Here is a 21,749-nt window from a genome sequence, read left to right as displayed (position 1 = left end):
CGCCTTCCTTCGTCTGAGCTAATTCCTTCCTGGATTCATAGATGACGCTAGGGGTTAAGCTTAGGCTAAAATCCGCGCCTGCGCACTGCCGCGCATAACCATCGACGCGACGCCATATTTGAACGCGAGAAGTCATTGCGACGAGCTCCTGTAAGAAAATAATTCCCATACGCGCGCGCACGCCGATTTTCTGGCCGCATACAACCCGAAACCGCCACAGCATCCCTGGAGCAGATTCCGGAGCCAGGAAGAGTTGCAGAGACCAAAAGGTTAGTGACCTTTCTTGCTGGATTTGTTTTTGGGCCATATTTGTTGTGGATATAGGTTTTTGGTTGCACATATCATTACCGCAAACGCTCCTGGATCCTTGGCATCACGCTGAGCTTCCATTTTTTGGTCCATTCGAACCTAGGATATTGTTCTAGTACGCATATTTATCGCGATTTTACGTAATTTACTCGTAAAATTGTAGTCGTAAGATAATCGACAACGCGTTGTGTAAGTTATTCACAAGTTCATAATATATTTAAAATTAACGCATTTAATAAATATTTCGATAATATATCTTAATATTTACTCAATTTACGTAAATTACTCGTAAAATTGCCATCGTAAGTTACTCGACACGCGTTATTTTCTGTTCTTTGTACGCCGCCATCTTGGTTTAAGATATTCGCTAACAGTTTAATTGTTAACTATTTTTGTTATTTTGTGCCGTTAAAATGGAGAAATTAACGTCTAAATTAAATATTCTTACTTCCAAAAAAGAAAACATCTTTCAAAGAATGAATAGATTGTACGATATGTCTAAAAGTATTACAACTTTTGAAACGCGAAAAAATGAAAGGTTTATGAGTGAGTCAGAAACGGTTGATGACCTACGAACAAAGTTCGAGTCAATATTAGATGAAATAAATACTATTTCGCTACAATTAGACCCACCAATGCAGCCTAATTATCAGCCTCTTGATGCTTTTGAAGATTTATATGCACCTGTTAAGAGAATTCGTAATAAAATCTTGTCAAATTGCAATAATTCCACATCTACAAGCAACAATGATAGCCAATTACAGCCACAAATAAAGTTACCGCCTATAAATATTCCCAGTTTTGACGGAAAAAATGAAAACTGGCCCTTATTTTATGAGTCGTTTAAGGCTAATATTCATAATAATAGTAATTTAACGGATTCGCAGCGAGTTCAATATTTAATTAGTAAATTGTCACACGGTGCGTTATATTTCACGGCAGGTATTGTACCTACAGGAGAAACTTATCATATTATATGGGATAGTCTAGTCAAAAAATTCCAAGATAAAAGAGCATTAGGCACGCACTACCTAAATAACATTTTTGAATTAAAAAACTGTTCAAATACCGCTAATAGTTTGAATACATTCATTGAGAAATTCTCCGCATCTATCGCTGCTTTAAAGCAGTTAGAGATTCCAGACCTTACGGATTTTATATTTTTATATTTCGCCTTAAAAAAAATAGACACGCAAACAATACAAAATTTCGAAATGTCATTGCAATCAAACGATTCTAAGATCCCGTCGTACACGCAACTCATTGAGTTTATTCAACTTCAAGTTAAAGTACTCGAACGCTCAAATAAACCTACCAATTTTAATAATAGATCGGACAAATCGCGAGGTACCTACAAGTCATTCATTGCATGTGATACAAACGAGCCTACCGCTTCTGCGCGCAGCGAATGTGTGTTGTGTAGTAGTAAGACCCACAAACATCTATATCAGTGCAATAAGTTTATGGAGATGGAATCGCCGCAAGCAAGATTCGACTTTATTAAATCTAAGAACGCGTGCGTAAATTGCTTGTCGCTATTTCATACTCTAAGCAAATGTAAATCTCGATCATCTTGTGTCAGGTGCCTTCCAGCTAAGAAGAAACACCATTCCAGCTTGTGTAGAATTAATAATGACACAATAAATAAAAAATCATCGTCCGACCGCACGTTCACGAGCGTTTCGCCCGCTGTAGCCGTGGACGCAACGCCCGCGTCCGCGCCAGCGCCCGCGCCGCTGACTAGTGTACAGTCGCTCACTACGTCTTTACCTACGCATGCTTCAAGCGCTTTATTATCCACTGCACAAGTATACGCGAAGCATTATAACAGTAACAAAAAACTTATGATACGCTGTTTATTGGATACGGGCTCACAAAACAACATTATCAGTTATAAATGTTGTAAATTGCTTAATTTACCTATTACTCCCGTTTTTAACTCATGTATTAAAGGTATAGGTTTAAAATCGCAACCAATACATGGCTATGTTTATTTGAACATCGAATCGCGCGTGTACCCTGCTAATAAATATTATATCAAGGCTTTAGTTTTAGATTGTCTTACCGATAATTTGCCATCGCACTTTATTGAAAATTGTGATACAAATCATATTAAAGACTTACCTCTCGCAGACTTGAAATGGAATATACCTGGTGACATTGACGTCATTTTAGGCGCTCAATTATTTCCGCACATCTACTTAGGTGATAAAATTGTATCCAACAGTACCGCACCGGCTGCTTTATTAACGACTTTAGGATACGTTTTAATGGGTGATTATACGCCTCGTGATCGCGAATCTAATGAATATTCATTCACCGCACTCGCATTGGAAGATTTAGATCAAAATCTCCAAAAATTTTGGGAACTGGAACAAATTAATGAAAAAACGCACCTCAGCCCCGCCGAGACTGAATGCGAGAACTTATACCGCGCTTCAGTTTCTCGGGATGAGAGTGGCCGATATTCGGTCGGTTTACCCTTTTCTCAAAACGCATCCGAACTAGGCAACTCGCGTTGCGTCGCTCACCGCCGCTTGCTTGCTCTAGAGCGTAAGTTTAAGACTGACCCTTCGTTACGTCATGATTATAATCAAATCATCATGGAATACATTCAACGAGGTTATTTATCTGAGGTCTCGGACAATAACAATGCCGATGAGGGCTATTATATTCCGCACCACGCTGTTATTCGCCCCGAAAAAAGTTCGAGTCGCGTTCGAATCGTCACGGATGCCTCCGCGAAAACCGCAGATAGGAACCTATCGTTAAATGATGTACTCCATACTGGACCTAACTTACAGGCGGATTTGTTTTTACTTTTGTTAAATTTCCGATTATTTCCAGTCGCTATGATTGCAGATATAAAGCAGATGTACTTGCAAATTGAGATTTTGCCGCGAGATCGTAAATACTTAAAGATCCTTTTCAGATTTGACGAAAATGAAGAAATACGCACCTTTCAGTTTAACCGCGTCCCGTTTGGACTAAAGTCCAGTCCGTATTTAGCCATGCGTTCGGTGCGACAACTATGCCAGGACGAAGGTAATCGTTTCACGGAGGCAGCAAAAATAGCTGAGTCTCAATTATACATGGATGACCTTGTGCATTCGGCTACTAACGATCAAACCGCTAAAACCTTGTCGCAAGAATTGATTAATTTGTTCAAATCGGGTTCATTTGAGTTGATCAAATGGTCAAGTAACTCGTCAACTCTTTTATGTAGTCTGCCAGACACGCATCGCGCTTCGGTGAACTTTACCGATAGTAACAATACCACTAAGGTTTTAGGTCTGTCTTGGGATCCCAGTGAAGATGTCTTTCGCATGACCATTTCTAAGATCGACAACAAATGCACGAAACGCACAATTTTATCTCTCGTTGCTAGATTGTTCGATGTTTTAGGATTAGTCGCGCCAGTTATTCTTTATGCTAAACTGTTGATCAAAGAACTCTGGCTCCAACGGATCGATTGGGATGAAATTCCTTCTGAAGATATAATCAAAAGATACTCTGATTTGGTCCACGATTTTTCAATTCTTCCAAGTTTAAAAATACCACGTCATACAGGTATTACTGAAGGATGCAAAATAAATATAGTCGCCTTCAGTGATGCTAGTTTAAATGGCTATGGTTGTGTGATTTATATACATGTTACTGATGCTCTCGGTAATATACTCGTTAACTTGTTGTGCTCAAAATCGAAAGTTTCACCTACCAAAGTAACGACACTCGCTAGATTGGAGTTATGCGCCGTGCTTTTAATGTCAAAATTAGTTAAAATCGTAAGAGATACCTATTCTTCTCGCATTCCGATTGAAGGAATTTATGCGTTCTCCGATTCCACAGTAGCGCTGTCATGGATAAAATCGTCACCTCATAGGTGGAATACTTTCGTTAGCAACCGCGTCGCACAGTGTCAAGAAAATCTTAACCCACAGCATTTTTATCATGTTGCGGGAATCGAGAATCCAAGTGACTGTTTATCACGTGGTGTTTTGCCATCACAATTAATCTCGCACCCACTTTGGTGGAATGGCCCACAATGGCTCCGCGACTCGCCTTCGGAATGGCCGATAAATAGTTTTTCGCCTACCACTGATAACGAGTTACCTGAATTCAAATCCACCGCGTTATTAACAACAGATGTTCAATGCGAACAACCGGTATTATATATTTTATCGCAACGCTTTTCCTCATGGAATAAACTTATTCGCTCCGCTTCTTATGTATTACGCTTCGCGCGACTTCTGCCATCTACTGGAGAAGTCGATAAACTTAATTTTGTTGAAAACGCAATAATAAAGGACATCCAAAGGGTTCACTTTAGTGATGAAATCACGCGATTAAAAAATAAAAAATTACCTTCGAAGAAATTACAAAGGCTAGCTGTTTTTATTGATAATGACGGCATTTTACGCATTGGAGGTCGGCTTTCTAAATCGGATTTACCATACGAGGCTAAACATCCCGCACTTCTTCCAAAACATGATCACGCGGTTAACTTGATCATTGATCACTATCATACGCGCAATTGTCACACTGGGCCTTCTTTATTAACGTCCCTTATTCGTCAACGATTTTGGATACTAGACGCTAGGACAATCATTAGGTCTAGAGTACACAAATGTAATACATGTTTTCGAGTAAAGCCTGTGCATCTTACACCATTAATGGCTGATATTCCTTCTCATCGTTTGCAAGAAGCGAAAGCCTTTATGCACACAGGTGTGGACCACGCAGGTCCACTCCGTATAACGCCAACGCGTCGCCGCGGTTATCAGTCGCAGAAAGCTTACATATGCTTATTCGTATGCCTCGTGACGAAAGCCGTTCATATTGAACTTTCGTCAGATTTAACAGCTGACTGTTTTCTCATGGCTGTAAAAAGATTTTTAAGTCGCAAAGGTCCAATCTCCTGTTTTTACAGCGATAATTCTGGAACCTTCCTTAAAGCCAAATCGCAGTTGGACGAAGTGTATTCACTTCTGAATAGTTCAGATTATAAAGGTAAATTAAACCTAGAATTACAAATTAATCGGATTGAATGGAAGAATATCCCTCCCCGGGCCCCCCATTTTGGAAATATGTGGGAGAGTAATATAAAATGTTTTAAAACGCATTTGTATCGAGTCATCGGTAATCAACTTCTTACATACGAAGAGTTAATAACAGTGCTAACGCAAATTGAATGCATATTAAACTCTCGCCCGCTTTGTTTAATGTCGTCCGATCCACATCCGGAAATTCTAACTCCGGCCCATTTTTTGATGTCTACTCCGCTACAATATTTTCCGGCTGCTCCTTTACCTAGCGAAAGCCCTAACCTAATTAAGAGAAAAAGACTACTCGACAGTTTAGTTCAGTCCTATTGGAAGAAATGGCGCTTAGAATACTTACACACTTTACAAGTTAGACAAAAGTGGTGTACGCCTTCTAACCCTGTTAAGATAGGTACGGTGGTTTTAATTGGGCATGATGATTTACCGCCTTTACAATGGCCGCTAGGAATAATTACAAAGGTTTATCCAGGGGCTGATAATGTGGTTCGCGTTGCTCTTGTTAAAACTGAATCTGGCGAATTCAAACGACCTGTTGTGAAACTTTACCCACTTCCAACGCAATAACCGCATTATAATTTATTTAAGTAATTTTAATTGTAGAATAAATAACTATACGTTAATTTTAACACGCTTAACGGATTTAAATATAATTTTTATACACGCTATCATATTTTTTATTATTAAACTTAGTATTATTTATTACTCGCGCAAATTCGTATAATAATATTTATTAAGTACTAGTAAGTTGGACTTCGTCAACGCGGGGAGTATGGTTGTGCAACGGAAACCTAGTAGTAAACGCAAAATATGGTTTAAAAACTATATCTACAGGAACGGTCGCCTTCCTTCGTCTGAGCTAATTCCTTCCTGGATTCATAGATGACGCTAGGGGTTAAGCTTAGGCTAAAATCCGCGCCTGCGCACTGCCGCGCATAACCATCGACGCGACGCCATATTTGAACGCGAGAAGTCATTGCGACGAGCTCCTGTAAGAAAATAATTCCCATACGCGCGCGCACGCCGATTTTCTGGCCGCATACAACCCGAAACCGCCACAGCATCCCTGGAGCAGATTCCGGAGCCAGGAAGAGTTGCAGAGACCAAAAGGTTAGTGACCTTTCTTGCTGGATTTGTTTTTGGGCCATATTTGTTGTGGATATAGGTTTTTGGTTGCACATATCATTACCGCAAACGCTCCTGGATCCTTGGCATCACGCTGAGCTTCCACGCGGCTCGCGACTTCGACCGCATGTAGGGTAATTATTATTGGCGTCACTCAGAAAAGCAGGTATTATTTAAATATTTTTATCGAATTATTGGAATGACCTCCCAAAACCAACACAAAAAACACAGGTTCAATGTGTAGAGGCGCCGAGGAGGAGGAGGAGTTCTCACCGCCGCCGGCGCCGACGATAAGCGTGACTATGCAACTACACTAAGGGGTACCTATACATAATACATATACTAGGTATATCTACCTAACTAGGCTTTGTAAAAATCGCGTGGGAACCCTTTGATTTTCCGGTATAAAAATTAACCAATGGATGCAACTTGCAAGCTATCTCTGTATACTTATTATTTGCCGGCCTCAATAACAAATTTCCTTTTTTCCGTCCATGGAATTTTCTGTTGCACATTGCAGACTGGACACTTGCAGTATGTTGCGAGCTAAATAACCTAACCTGCTAAGGCGCAACGCACATCTGGAGAATGGAGTAGAGCCGTGGCAAAGCGTTTTTAGGCTTCCGTACCTACCTCAAAAGGAAAAACGGAACCCTTATAGGATCACTTTGTTGTCCGTCTGTCTGTCTGTCCGTCCGTCCGTCCGTCCGGCCGTCTGTCGTGTCTGTCAAGAAACCTATAGAGTACTTTCCGTTGACAGGTCTTACACCACAAGTACAGGAATAAATCTGAAAACCGCGAATTTGTGGTTACATCATTAAAAAAAAATTAAAATGTGTTTCAATTTTTAAATTAAGATAACTATACCAACTGGGGTATCATATGAAAGTGCTTTACCTGTACATTCTAAAACAGATTTTTATTTATAACTAGCCGATGCCCGCGACTTCGCCCGCGTGGAACTCTTTCATTTTCCGGGATAAAAAGTAGCCTATGTGCTAATCCAGGATATTATCTATCTTCATTCCAAATTTCAGCCAAATCCGTCCAGTAGTTTTTGCGTGAAGGAGTAACAAACATACACACACACACACACACACACACATACAAACTTTCGCCTTTATAATATTAGTGTGATAGTTTTTGAGTTATCGTGCAAATTGTTGGAAAAAATACTCTGGTACAGTGTACCCTCAGTGAGTGAGTCTGACTCGCACTTGGCCGGTTTTTTCTTGATAAAAACTCAAACTTAGGTACTTATTATTTACCTACTTTGGTATAACTGCGACGGTGCACCCAGTCGCGTTCAGGCGCGCGCTTTAGTTTTCTCCTGGACGATAACAGAGTCCGGTCAAGCGGCTTGACGTCAATCACGTAGATTTTTGGATACTCGTAGATACGATTTTACTGTGTTCGAAATAAGAAAAACGGGTCAAGTGCGCATCCGGCCTCGCTCTTTTAGGGTTCCGTATATAGTGGGATTTCGTGAGATGTAAGATAACTCTGTACCTACCCATTAAAATCGGTTCAGCGGTTGAGCCGTGAAGATGTAGCAGACAGACAGACACACTTTCGCATTTATAATATTAGTATGGACTATAAATGCGAAAGTGTGTCTGTCTGCTACCTTTTCACGGCCCAGCAGTTTAACAGATTGTGGCGAAAGGTACAGAGTTAGCTCCCGGGGACGGACATAGGCTAATCCCGGCTTATCCCGGATTCCTAAAGACCCATCTGATATGTCGAAGGACATAAAGCTGAGTTTAAATTATTATCAAAAAAAAAAAAAGATTTTACTCTGTCTGTATGCGTCATCCCTAAGATTTCACTTCTTTTTATTAAGCCTCTTTTTACTTACTCTATTAGTAGTAGCAGGTAAGAGCTTACTCGTATACATATAATAGTTAACAATAAATACAAGTGTAAATTAAAAATTTATAACACCCCCGACGATCCAAAGTATTTGAGTTTTCCAAAACATCATTTTCAAATAAATAATTATGTATTTAGGCAACGTCCATCTTGACAGCTTGACATTTGTCTATTGACATAATATTATGAACCTAACGGTTATCTAACCTTCTTTTCTACAAGAAAACTAGAAAAGAGCTGATAACTCTTAAACGGCTGAACCAATTTTTTTAGATTATAGCTAAGAACACTCTCGATCAAGCCACGTTTCAAACAAAAAAAACTAAATTAAAATCGGTTCATTCGTTTAGGCGCTACGATGCCATAGACAGATACACAGATACACAGATACACAGACACACAGATACACAGATACACACGTCAAACTTATAACACCCCTCTTTTTGGGTCGGGGGTTAAAAATATACCCAAATGTATAAAAATAAACTAAGAAATATTTAAATTTCTACCTAGCATTTGATATCAAGTAAGATAGTAGAAGAAGAGGCTACTAATAAAGAGAGTAAGTATCTATCTACCTACCTAATTTCAACTTCATAACTTTTCCCATCTAAAAGTCACTTAATTGCGTTAACAGGGCTCTCTCCGTCACTTACTCCATACAACCGTAGTTCCAATATCATTTGAATAGTCCATGAAATTTTGCAGACATATTCTAGAAACTAATATCTGTGCCTGTGAAGTTTTAGATTTTTCTAAAAATATGTAGTTTTAAAATTACAGGGGCTCAAAGATTTGTATGTGAATTTTTAAGACCGCGTAACTTTAAAACCGAATATTTTAACAGAAATCTGGAAAACCACAGCCATAGATATTAGTTTCCAGAATATGTCTGCATTTCATGGAGTTTGGTTGCTTAATGTTCAAATGATATTAGAACTACGTTTGTATGGAGCAAGTGACGGAGAGACCCCTCTTGACAGTAGGTAGGTACAATCAAAAGTTCGCCCAAAAGCTCTAGTAATGTTGAAAATTCACGAACAAACCCACAACATCCGTGAATCTGCAATTATTTCATCGTTTTCGAGGTGTTGCTCGACGGAAACTGTAGACCTGGTAATACGTGGGTCAATCATCGTCTATTGGGACAACGTCATTACTATAGTTTTTTTTGTTTTTAAATATCGTAACTATTTGAATTTTGAATCTTACACAACAAGCATTGGATAATGTGTAAATCGAAACGTTCAACGCCAACGATATACGAGTAAAACATTGGTAACAGGTCATAGTATAGGGCGCCCGGGGCACGGCAGTCGGGAAGAATTTGATCATCTACACTTTGTGATACCGATTGAATGAAATTACCCGGAATTTGGGGAAAATAATGCCTCAGCCGTGCCGTGGCCGGGCAATTAATGTATATAGAATTGTGCCCAGACGGAGCACTGGTGTAGCAGGATCTAGCATAAACCATAATTATAGGTCACAATACTTTAATTTTAACCTAAATAGTATTTCAAGCAAATTATAATAATATTTAAAGGGGTTTGACGTACATATATACAAGTAGTGCGACTCTTTTCACAATGTTCCTTGCGAATGAGAAGTTTACTCTTTATTAAAATCATACAAAACACAATTTATTTATTGACGAAATCATAATATAACAGGCAATTTACAATATAATTAGTCAAGATGTAAAGGTATCTATTAGCGAACAAACTGCGCCTGAATCGCCTGATCTGACAAGTCGTTTATTTTAGTGCTCAAATAGTTACTTTTGTAATAATATTTGTACAGAGTGGAACTGTACTTGAAATATGTGGCTTACGGGGCTATAAATCTATCACTTTGTTTTCAATTTTCTCCCTTAAATTGAATTACTGTTTAAAATATCGCACATTCAAGTACATCTCAGTAAAAATGGCATTTAAAACAGGGTAAATAATTCTTTATTTAAACGGGGAATTAAAATCTCTCATCTGGCAGCCCCAATTTCAAACTAGCGTTCGACTCGTTCAGTCTACTCGGGGACGTACAAACTGATTCACATCGCGTTTGCTCTCTCCAAAAGCTTTTTACATTCCATTTCACATCAAACGCGAGTGAGTGTATGTGAACTTCATATCAACTTTTGTGTTGCCAGTCGAAAAAACAATCATTAAGGTCATTATCAAGGACTTCGGCACCTGTTATACTCTCATATTATGTATGTATGTAATATCATTGGTTGCATGTAATTAAATTATGCATGCTGTCGGCGGATGTATTATTATGGTCCACAATTTGTTTGTAGTTCAAGGCTGTTTGATTTATTTTACTTTAGTGTACGAGATTTAATACATAGATAACATTATTCAATAAAGAGGTAGATATGGGTGAACTAAACCTTACGATACCTGTTTTATTCTTTTAGTTCCTACCTAGGTAGTTTGTATTTTTGGCTATAGCACGAAAGGAATAATGAATAAAAGATTTATAATGATCCTATTTTATTCTTTATTTTTGCACTTAGATACCTACCTAATCATGTAGAGATGACTATAATTAGCATTTGCTTATTTCATTTTGTCAATAAAACCTATAGTTTATCAAAGTCAAAATCAAATCATTTATTCAAATTGGATACCATTGTAACTACCTATCTTTTTGATTGTCATTATTGAATTTATATGATAATGACGTAATAATGGTCATAATTAATTATAATACGTGACAGGTTGAGATGGCAACCGGGGTGGGGCGCCCCGCACACCCGCACAGTCCCCGCGCTAACCCGCTGCGGGGGAGCGCGGGGGACGTGCGGGTATGAGAGGCGTCCCCCCGCCTCACACCCTGATTGCGATCTCAACTTGTCGCATACTATACTTACCTAAACTCAAAAGAAAAGCTACGAGGGTTTCAAACGCGTCCCGATCTGAGAAGAGCCCACAACAAATTCAGCCGGGTATTCCCACTTTACAAAATCATCTAAACTTATTTGAATTATCAAAGATCCATTTTAACAAAATTAAACTCTTAAACGACTACTTAAATAGATTTTCTGAATTTCTGTTGGGTCTGAAATCTTACACAAGCACTACCGCATTAGGTATTTACTTTTTCAAAAATTAAAAAAACTACGATTTTGCCTATCTACCTAGGTCTAATAGCATCACATCCCCAAACATGGCAATGAAAATAAGAGATCCAGATTCCACAGTGAGAAAGGGATTTTTTTTAATTTATGGACCCTCGCTTGGTAGCAATCAGATCTGCTGGCAAGTGAAGATGCAGCCTAAGATAAAAGATATTCACAAGAGTGAATAGGCATCTTAGTGATGATAGCCTAGTGGTGCAAGCTTAGTGGTTAGGACGTCGGTCTTCTTTTCGGAAGTCCAGGGGTTCGATCCCGGGCAAGCACCTCTAACTTTTCGGAGTCACGTACGTTTTAAGCAATTCAATATCACTTGTTTTAACGGTGAAGGAAAATATCGTAAGGGAGCCTACACGCCTAAAAGTTCTCCATAATGATCTCAATCCTCTGGCAATATGTGGCCTAGGCTAGGGTGGTACAGTACGTATCCGTGGAAGATCATCGATGCTTGCGATACGATAGTAGAAGGGTGAAAGAGGAACCAGAATTTAATATTTTCCTACAGCAATGTTTTCAACAAACAGAAATACATATTGTTTTGAAGCGGCAATTGGTATATCCTGCAGAGTCGACTACGGGGCGGCGGAAGCGTCGGATTCATTCAAATAATTTAATTAAATCTCACGCCGAGCAGAGGGCAGCCCAGTTTCACAGCTGCAAATCGTAATAGTGATGCGCTTTAACATAATATACCGCTTATCGATAAATGACCTTCCGGATTCCGTTTTCATTTTTATTCCTATTCAAGTTAGCGCTTGACTCTTGACTTTATCTCACTTGGTGGTAAGTGATGACGTAGTCTAAGATGGTAGCGGGCTAATCTGGGAGCGTTATGGTAGTTTCATTAAAGCCCATACTTACCCCAGGTCGGTTTCTACGCGGCATCGCTCCGGAACGCTAAATCGCTTGGCGGCACGACTTTGCCAGCAGAGTGGTAACTAGCCACGGCCGTAGACCAGACCAGACCAGACCAGAGACCATTTAGAAATTATTGCGAATTTCCAAACTGCCCCTGCCTGGAATCGAACTTGTGACCCCCCGGTTATAAGACCACAGGGTTCACCACTGCGCCAGGGAGGTCGTCAGCGATATTACCTTGTGGTAAAAAAACCGGCCAAGTGCGAATCTGACTCGCGCACCGAGGGTTCCGTACTCGGGTATTTTTCCGACATTTTGCACGATAAATCAAAAACTATTATGCTTAAAAATAAATAAAAATCTGTTTTAGAATGTATGATACCCCACTTGGTATAGTTATCTTACTTTGAAAATTAAAACACATTTTAGTATTTTCTTCTGTGATGGAACCACAAATTCACGGTTTTCAGATTTATTCCTTTACTTGTGCTTTAAGACCTACCTACCTAATTTCATGATTCTAGGTGAACGGGAAGTACCCAATAGGTTTTCTTGACAGACACAAAGGACCGACAGACAGACAGACAGACAACAAAGTGATCCTGTAAGGGTTCCTGTACGGAACCCTAAAAACGATGTCATATAATGTTGAAGCGGGCTAACATGGAACTATGACAATTATTTTAATTAATACTCTCTAAGGCGATTTCGCGGCGATGAAAATGTGTCTTTGAAAATACAACCGCCGAGTTTCTTGCTGGTTCTTCTCAGCAGGAAAAGAATTCCTATTTCCCAACCAGTGGTAGATGCATTTAACGATTCAAAACTACTTGTAAAATTTTTTAAATACAAAATCATTATTTCTTTTACTTAGGTATATTTCTATTGAACCAAAACGCTAAATAGCTTGGCGGTGCCTCTTTGCCAGTAGGACGGTTATTCTTATTAGCAATAGCCGAAACCTTCCACCAGACTAAACGTAAAGAATAAAACGCAATGAAATCGTTTTCTAGGCATTCGCGCTTTACCTGTCTATCATTAGATACCATTAGGTATGTCGATACAATTTATTTCGATGGAAGCCAGTCGCAAGGAATTAGATGATATTTATTTAAAGTTTATGACAGCACAAACAACAATAGCTAAGCAGAAGTTAGCTATTATAGGCATAGATATAATATAGTATTTATTATGTGACAAATGATCAAAATATCATATTAAATAATTAAAATTATTTACTACCTAGATGATACTAGCAACTTCCTGTTCGCGAATTTTATTTTTTTGGAACCCCGAGGGAGTTCGTTGATTTCCCAGGATACAAAGTAGCCTATCTTCGTCTCCGGGATATAAGCCATCTTCTTGCCTTTAGTAAATTGACTAAGCGGATGGGCTGTGAAATAATAATAGATGGACAGACACACTTTCACATTTGCATTATTGCATATTTTATTCATTTAATGTACGTTAATAACAATAATCGAACTTCAAGCAATTTCGAAAGATTGGGAAAGATCAAAATTGCTACGTTGAAAAGTACGAATCGGTACCCATTATCTAGTAGTCTCTATTTCCCAGAGGTCAAAACATCAGTGTTGAAGAGGCAGGCGTGACTTTTAGCATGGACCTTTTTATTTACAATAGGTACATATACTTAGTCAAACAAAATAAGATTGGTTGTAATCAAAATAATTTTAAGTCAAACTAGTTTAAGTACATCTTTTGATTTCACAGTTCTCATTAGTAAAATAATATTATTGTAAAAGAGCGATGTGTTTTCTTCGTGCTATTTTAACAGTAATTTTATGTTAAGGTTAGCTTTACGATAGTACCTACGATACTAGATATTAGCAAGTATCATCATATAAATGAAAACCATCGATAAATCATACATAAATAAAGTAAATATGTAAGGTGCATCCCTAGTCGAATGCAGTTAGACAGAAAATAAAAGCAATCGCTCTGGTGCTACGGAGATGTCGATGCGCTCGATGTCGATGCTTTTATTAGGGTTCCGTAATCCGTACCCAAAGGAAGAAACGGAGCCCTATTAATGTCACTCTGGTGTCAGTCTGTCTATCCGCGTGTCACGGGTCTCTAGCTCTTAATATCAGGTACCTGCTGACATATATTATTTCATGTCAAAGTTCAATCAATTAACATATTTGGCATACTTACCTAAACTCTCTTTTATCAGGTTACAAGTTTCGCAGAAATGTCGCCTGCCCTGTGCACTCCAATTATAGATGACCCAATAACACATTGATTTTATTTAAGGAGGGTTAAAACTAACTTTGTTGGCTGCCAGGCGCCAGTTATAGCCAATGAATGAAACCATATCTGTTTTACAGCCGAAGATTATAGGTTCTTAACACTGACATCCATTAAGTAAGTCATGCAAGCTATACTTGCAATTGAAGACCTGTATACCTACTTGACCAACTTGATTATCGCCATTCGGAACTAAATGTCAGTGATATCCGTCAGCATAGTGTCAACAAGAAGACCCATTAACGGCCAAAATTAATGCTCAATCTATCTTTAACTTGTCGATAAGTTACTTATCAACTAATGTCGATAAGATACTTAGCAACGCTGTTATTTGTCAAAAAGACTTTTGACGAATAACAACATTGCTAAGTAACTTATCGACAGATTACAGATAGATTGATTTTTTTTCTCTCATTTATTTATTTTTCACATTTTATCCTATTTTTCAACAATAAAATAACAAAAACAACAGAAAAAATAACAGAAACACAGAAAGAACAAAAAATAAAATAACATCCACAACAAAATCAATAAATAACAGAAACAAAAGAGAAATAAAATAACATAAACAACAAAAAACTAAAAAAACTAAATAGATTGATTATTATTAATTTCGGTCGTTAGACAACGTGCAAATTTTAATTCCTGGGTACTCTCAGAGGGGCTCTACGATTAGCACAAAAAACTTCCAGCATACCTATTTGTAAGTATAATAATTATATCAGTTTCAGTGGTACCTACTGAAACATGACCGTAGCCAGAAATGGCTTGGAGGTTGTGATTAGAAAAAGTTTTACTCGACTTGACGGGGTGAATCGCGAGAGCATTTTTTTTTGTTTAATACAGATAAAAAGCGAATGATAAACGAGCTCAGCCATAACAAAATTTTATGTTTAAAGCACCTCAGTCTACTTTTCTCATATTTTTAATACCGGAAAAACAAAGAGTTTCTGGGGAATTCAAAAACTTCAATCCATGTGGACGAAGTTCCGGGTATCAAGATCAACTAATGTACAACAAAAGCGCCAGCAACTAATGTACATTTCTGTTAAAATATTCGGTTTCAAAGATACGCGGTCTTAAAAATTTACATACAAATCTTTGAGCCCCTGTAATATTACAACTACATATCTTTAGAAAAATCTAACACAGACACAGATATTAGTTTCTAGAATATGTCTGCAAAATTTCATGGACTTTGGTTGCTTAATATTCAAATGAAATTGGAACTACGATTGTATGAAGCGAGTGACGGAGAGAGCCCTGTTAAATAACACTAAAAATATTATAATTAGTACTTGAAACATGTCATAGTGACACAGTTTAAGCGCAAGTACGAGTATGTAGGTAACTGAAGCTCTTCAGCCGCTTGGCTTCGCGTATGTCTTTTGACTTGGATGCGAACCAAAACTGAAGAGGGACAGGTCTTATAGGTATGTACGTTATGATGTAGATCTAGAATAAAATTAACTTTATATTGACTTTGCTATCAAGGATTTATACTTCTGGTTTTTTTATCCTGTAGAAGGAAACCCTAGCTTCGTGTGTGTCTAACTTAGAAGCAAATTGCAAACCAAAACTGAAGAAGGATAAACCAAACCTACTTACATTTTGTTTTTCAAAATTTTTTCAATTTTTTTTTTCAAAGAGAATCAAAACCTATAGGTACCGTTCCGTCCCGTTGATCATCATCATCATCATCAATCATGAAAGGCAAGCAATGTTTTATAGCACAAGTAAAGAAAAAAATCGGAAAACCGTGAATTTGTGGTTACATCACAAATTCACGGTTTTCCGATTTCACAAATTCAAAAACAAGTGTTATTTATTGTACAATGTACAATGTTACGGAACCCTTCGTGCGCGAGTCCGATTCGTGCTTAACCGGTTTTCGTTCTGTTTCATCGTAATTAAAACAAAAAATCTTTTAAATAGGTAATAATATTGTTTTCATTTTAGTTCTATAATTCTATTATCATTTGTTTTCACGCTTCAAACAAAGTGGACCATTAATATTGCGCTTCATTTATGATTAATTAACTAGCTTTGCGAAATAAATAGGCGCTAATGAGCGGGCCGATGAATTTGCACGTATACCTGTTGGTTGTTTGTTTAAATATTTTAAAGGGTTCCGTACATCAAAAGGATGAAAGGAACACATAAAGGATAATCATGGGGCACGGCAGTGCCCCCGCCAAGACGAGCCTTTCGTTGTCTGCCTATCTGTCTGTCTATCAAAGTATAGATTGTTACAGCTATCTCACGCATTTAGTCGATGTAAGCCTGACTAGTTCCACTATAAGTATAAAAGTAACAATCTATACTTATAATGGAAATAACGCACGATAGTTTAAACGCTAAGTAGATAATTAATTGGTTTACTGTAATCACGGCGGTAATAATCACTTAACATCAGGTGACCGGCCTGCTCGTTTTCTCGCTATTTTTATTTAAAAAAAAATATATTCGATAGGCGATAGTTATTAGCGTTATCGCGGTGAGTCGCTTGTCACCTGCTGTCGACCAATTCCACGATTTGACTCTTCTCATTGAGCTGAATTATCTATCAAATATCAAACGTACATGTTGTGACGGGTAGGTACAATGAGGCCAATCTTATCCAGTCTACAATCTAGATAAGGAATGTATACAGCATTGAACTTTTGTAAAATTCTTCAGCGATTTTTGAATGATTGGATTTATGTGATTGATGTTTAGTAGGTACTTAATAACTCAATAATTACAATTTTAAGGCTGCCCGTCTATCGGTATTCTGAAGGTGCCCACGCACTTGAACTGAACTGCAGCCGCGCGGCAGTGACGTACGCGCGTCGCGGCTGGAGAGAATATCGTGCGGGGCGCTGACGCGACGCGCAGTTCAGCTGCAGTTCAGTTCGAGTGCGTGGGCACCTTAAAGGATATATAATATTTTGGAGAGTGTGCCCAAAAACTTTTTGACCTGGTTCCTCCTCCACCTTACTACTATAGTAGTGCAATGTATAGTCAAAATCTGCTTCCAGCATCAGTTTTGCCCTCCCCCTTTAGTATGGGTATGTACCTTCAAGTCAATCTCATATCAATATCTTCTAGATAAGCGCGCTCCATTTTTCATACTCTATAAATTAAAAAAAATCCGGCCAAGTGCGAGTCAGAATCGCGCCCCGAGGATACTAACTAAACTAAACTAGTCGGATATTTTTCCAACATTTTGCACAATAAATTAAAAACTATTAAGGTGGAAGCGACGGGCCTGCCCGCGAAATTCAAATTTAATAAACAAACCAATTAATTAATAAATTAATAAACAAATCCAATTTAATTAATAAACAAATTTAATAAATAAAATAAAAACCTGTTTTAGAATGTACAAGTAAAGCCCTTTCATATGATACCCCACTTGGTATAAGTTATCTTACTTTGAAAATTAAAACACATTTTAATCTTTTTTTTCCTGTGATGTTACCACAAATTCACGGTTTTCGGATTTATTCATTTACTTGTGCTATAAGACCTACCTACCTGCTAAATTTGATAATTCTAGGTCAACGGGAAGTACCCTATAGGTTTTCTTGACAGACACGACGGACGGACGGACAGATAGACAGACAGACAGACAGACAGACAACAAAGTGATCGATCTCGTTTTTCCTTTTGAAGTATAGAACCCTAAAAAGTGACATAGTATTAGTTTACTCTGATGGCATAGCACTAATATGTAATAAAAATTTTAGCTGCACGCCCAGGAATTTTCTCTGCAGCCGCCCATGAGCGTGTTATTTTATGACATTATTATTTTGCCGGAGGTTATAAGTATAAGCAAATTATTATCAAGCACGGGCTGCTTGCTGCATGTTTTTTAATAGCAAGTTATTAAAATAACCAACGGAACGCGCTCTCAATAATTTTATTACATCTCACCGTAGAAGTCAGTGAAATATTACGCTGATAAAATCTTTGATGACATGAAAACGTATTTTTCACGAGTTAGGCTAGGGACAAATCTAGTGGAAATCTGCGCACGGTAACGCATCTCAACCGCTATGCGACAAATCTAAGCGGAAACACTTCGATTCTGCAAAGTTTGACAAACTGTATACAGTTTGTATCTCTTGACAGGGCTGAAGGGCTGTCATTCTTTGCGCAACGGAGCTGGCTGTCCAGCTCGGAAATGCTGCCAGCATTCTTGGCACCATTCTACGCGGGCATGATTTGTATAGTAATTACATAAAGCTAGCTTTAAGTTTTATTGTAATACTAGCCGATGCCCGCGACTTCGCCCGCGTGGATTTAGGTTTTTCGAAATCCCGTAGGAACTCTTCGATTTTCCGGGATAAAAAGTAGCCTATGTGCTAATCCAGGATATTATCTATCTTCATTCCAAATTTCAGCCAAATCCGCCCAGTAGTTTACAAACACACACACACACACACACACACACACACACACACACACACACACACACACACACACACACACACACACACACACACACATACAAACTTTCGCCTTTATAATATTAGTGTGATGTGATTTTCAATAAAAAAAAAGAGTGACCTGTAATTAAGAAAAAGCTGAAATCCCGCACTGTAACGGTGGCGCAGAACAATGCGCGCAAACTACGTCTTATGCGTGTTAATATGGCATTATAGGACACCATCATCATCTGAAACTACCTACTGAAGTGATACACATCTTTCAGAATTAAATGACCATCCACCCTGACCAAAAGCGGACAGACAGACTTCACACACCTTTGATAACTTATGGAGAACTCTCACACATACAGGTTTCTTCACGATAATTTCCTTCATCAGAATAGAATAGATTTTTATTCAAGTAAACTTTTACGAGTGCTTTTGAATCGTCAAATAATTTACCACTGGTTCGGAATGCCATCGTTTGTTTATTTCTTAAAACGCACATAGCTTCGAAAAGTTGTAGATGCTCGGAGTTAAACTCTGGGCCCCTCGAATAAGAGGTCGAAGTCTAAACAAGCAAGCAAGAAGTATTAGCAAGCAGTGACGTATCTCGTACGACATATTCAGCGGATTTCCGCGCGCGGTTTTTTTGCCCGTGATTTTCCGCTAGATGTGTCCCCTGCCCTTAGAAAGTAAATAGGTATTCTGCTCACGGACGAGGGGTAGCGAGTGTGTCTCTGACAGAGAATTAAGTATGATTTACGGCTTTCATGAGCCCCTTCAGCGTAGGTCTTATTTGCGTGAGTCTAATATGACTAGACGATTTTTCTAGGTTACTGCTGCTTAAATGGAAATCAAAGCACTTCTACATTTTTTTTTATTTTTTCTTGTTTTTGTCGCTTCTCTTATTCTAATTTTTTAACGTTTAAATACTGGTTCGTACTTATATGGGAGAACCCATTACCTACAAGCAGCTGTATGCTAATGCTTCGAAGGCGCGCCTGCTACTGCGCCGAGTTAACGCGTAGGTACACGGACACGCCCTAAGGGTAGAATAATGATAAATACAGCAGTAGAATAAATAGTCACTGCCTATTGCCCTAACTAATAGCATGCCTTTCCGTGTTTTTTTGGGGAAGCAAAAAATCTTTGATATACTTACTAACTGCTTATAAGGCTACATCTGAATTATGAAATAACCCCGTTCGTAGACCGTAAGACTTCGGCGACAGGGTCAGAACTCGGAACTGCGTTCAGATTATCTAGCATTGTATAGCATTCCGTCTGTGATGTACAAAGGTGCTATTGGGAGGGGCGGGTATGAATTTTATTGAAACCCACTAAGAAGATTGGTTAGTACCTATTCACCAGTAGATAAATTAAATTAATCAAAAGCTAAGTCTAAAGCGCAATGCCCACAGACGGAATGGAGTGGTGCGGCTTTTTTTTCTTTTTGTCAACTCAGTTTATTTTACATACATGCGCCGCACAATGCACATGCATGGTGGTTGGTGGCATGCATTGTAGCTAATTCCGTTGTATACAATCTTTAAACTAAAATAAATTGACACGCCTAAGCCTAACGCTATCCTTTTCCGCAGGGAGCTTTTTAAAGGGGATAGGGACAATACATTTAGGCCTATAATTTAAGTTTAGAAATTTGTACAAAAGAATTAATTACATTAGCCGTCAACTAGAGTTGACACCTCGCGCCGCTCGACGATTGTACTCTACACGCCGCCTTTATCGCGCCTCCACTCCGCTCCTCGTCACTCGGTGCACTCGGTCTCCGCCGTCTCTAAGGTTCTATGCCAAGTCGCCGACAACTGCTAGTGTACCAAAGAGTGGAGAAAGAACTAGGGATGAGTACCTAAATCCACACGCAGTTCTATTTGAACTACTATTATTTGTTCTGTCAACATAATGGAACATTAATTCACGAATACATTAATACATTTCACAAGAATACATTTGGGAATAAATCTACAAAGCAGATTTGTGATTTCAAAGAGATTTGTTGAATATGTTGTGTCACAGAATTATGGATATGATATGGAATTAAATAGGGTTATTCGTGTTGAAAACAAACTTTTTTGGTAAAATATTAAAGAATACTAGTAAGTATTTTGCTTTTTAAGGTTTCGTACCCGAAGCGTGCCTACGGGACCCTATTTGTAAGCCTAAACTGTCTATCTGTCTGTCTGTCAGGGGGCTGCATCTCGTGAACTATCAATAGGTAATATTATCAATAGGTAGTGTTGAAATTTTTACAGAATGTGTATTTCTATTGCCGCTATTTCAAAATGGCTCCCATGAATATAAAAAAGTGTTGTTTCTTGTATGATGGCACGGTACGGTACCCTTCGTGCGCGATTGCAACTCGAACTTGACCGATTTGCTATTGCTGAATGGATGAATGCAACCAATCTACTTTGCATTGAATTGCCCTCAACTGTATGGATCCAGCTGTAACTTGACATACAGATAGCTATCATGACGTGGACATCCGCTAAGGATTTTTGAAAATTGAACCTATATGGGAGTAGAATTTGAAATTCGTGTACTCCACGCGGACAAAATCACGGGCATAAACTAGTCAGTTATTTTATTATTGTTTACATTAATTTTGCTACATCAACGTGTAAAATTAAGCATTTTGCTTTTTTGAAAGGATAATCTTGCTGGCTCTTCTCTTAG

General features: G+C 38.4%; 2 protein-coding genes across 3 annotated transcripts in view; both read left to right on the top strand.

Moving 5' to 3' along the window:
• Positions 1-4,076: 4,076 nt before the first annotated feature.
• Positions 4,077-20,137, top strand: LOC123867535. The gene is made up of 3 exons (XM_045909610.1): positions 4,077-5,956; positions 8,928-8,932; positions 20,126-20,137. The coding sequence occupies exon 1, from the start codon at positions 4,983-4,985 to the stop codon at positions 5,934-5,936; it is 954 nt and encodes a 317-aa protein (XP_045765566.1). The 5' UTR covers positions 4,077-4,982; the 3' UTR covers positions 5,937-5,956; positions 8,928-8,932; positions 20,126-20,137.
• The window catches only part of LOC123867534 (acetylcholinesterase-like), a 73,936-nt gene continuing 62,577 nt past the window's right edge, over positions 10,391-21,749 (top strand). The window contains exon 1 of one of the 2 annotated variants that reach the window (XM_045909609.1): positions 10,391-10,578. The gene's annotated coding sequence lies outside the window, so the exon portion shown is untranslated. Of the gene's footprint in view, positions 10,583-21,749 lie in introns of both variants that reach the window. The other variant, XM_045909608.1, reaches the window with a different exon arrangement.

This window comes from Maniola jurtina, chromosome 8 (assembly GCF_905333055.1).
Source record: "Maniola jurtina chromosome 8, ilManJurt1.1, whole genome shotgun sequence".
Classification (NCBI taxonomy): Eukaryota; Metazoa; Arthropoda; class Insecta; order Lepidoptera; family Nymphalidae; genus Maniola; species Maniola jurtina.
This window is presented reverse-complemented; position numbering and strand designations above follow the sequence as displayed.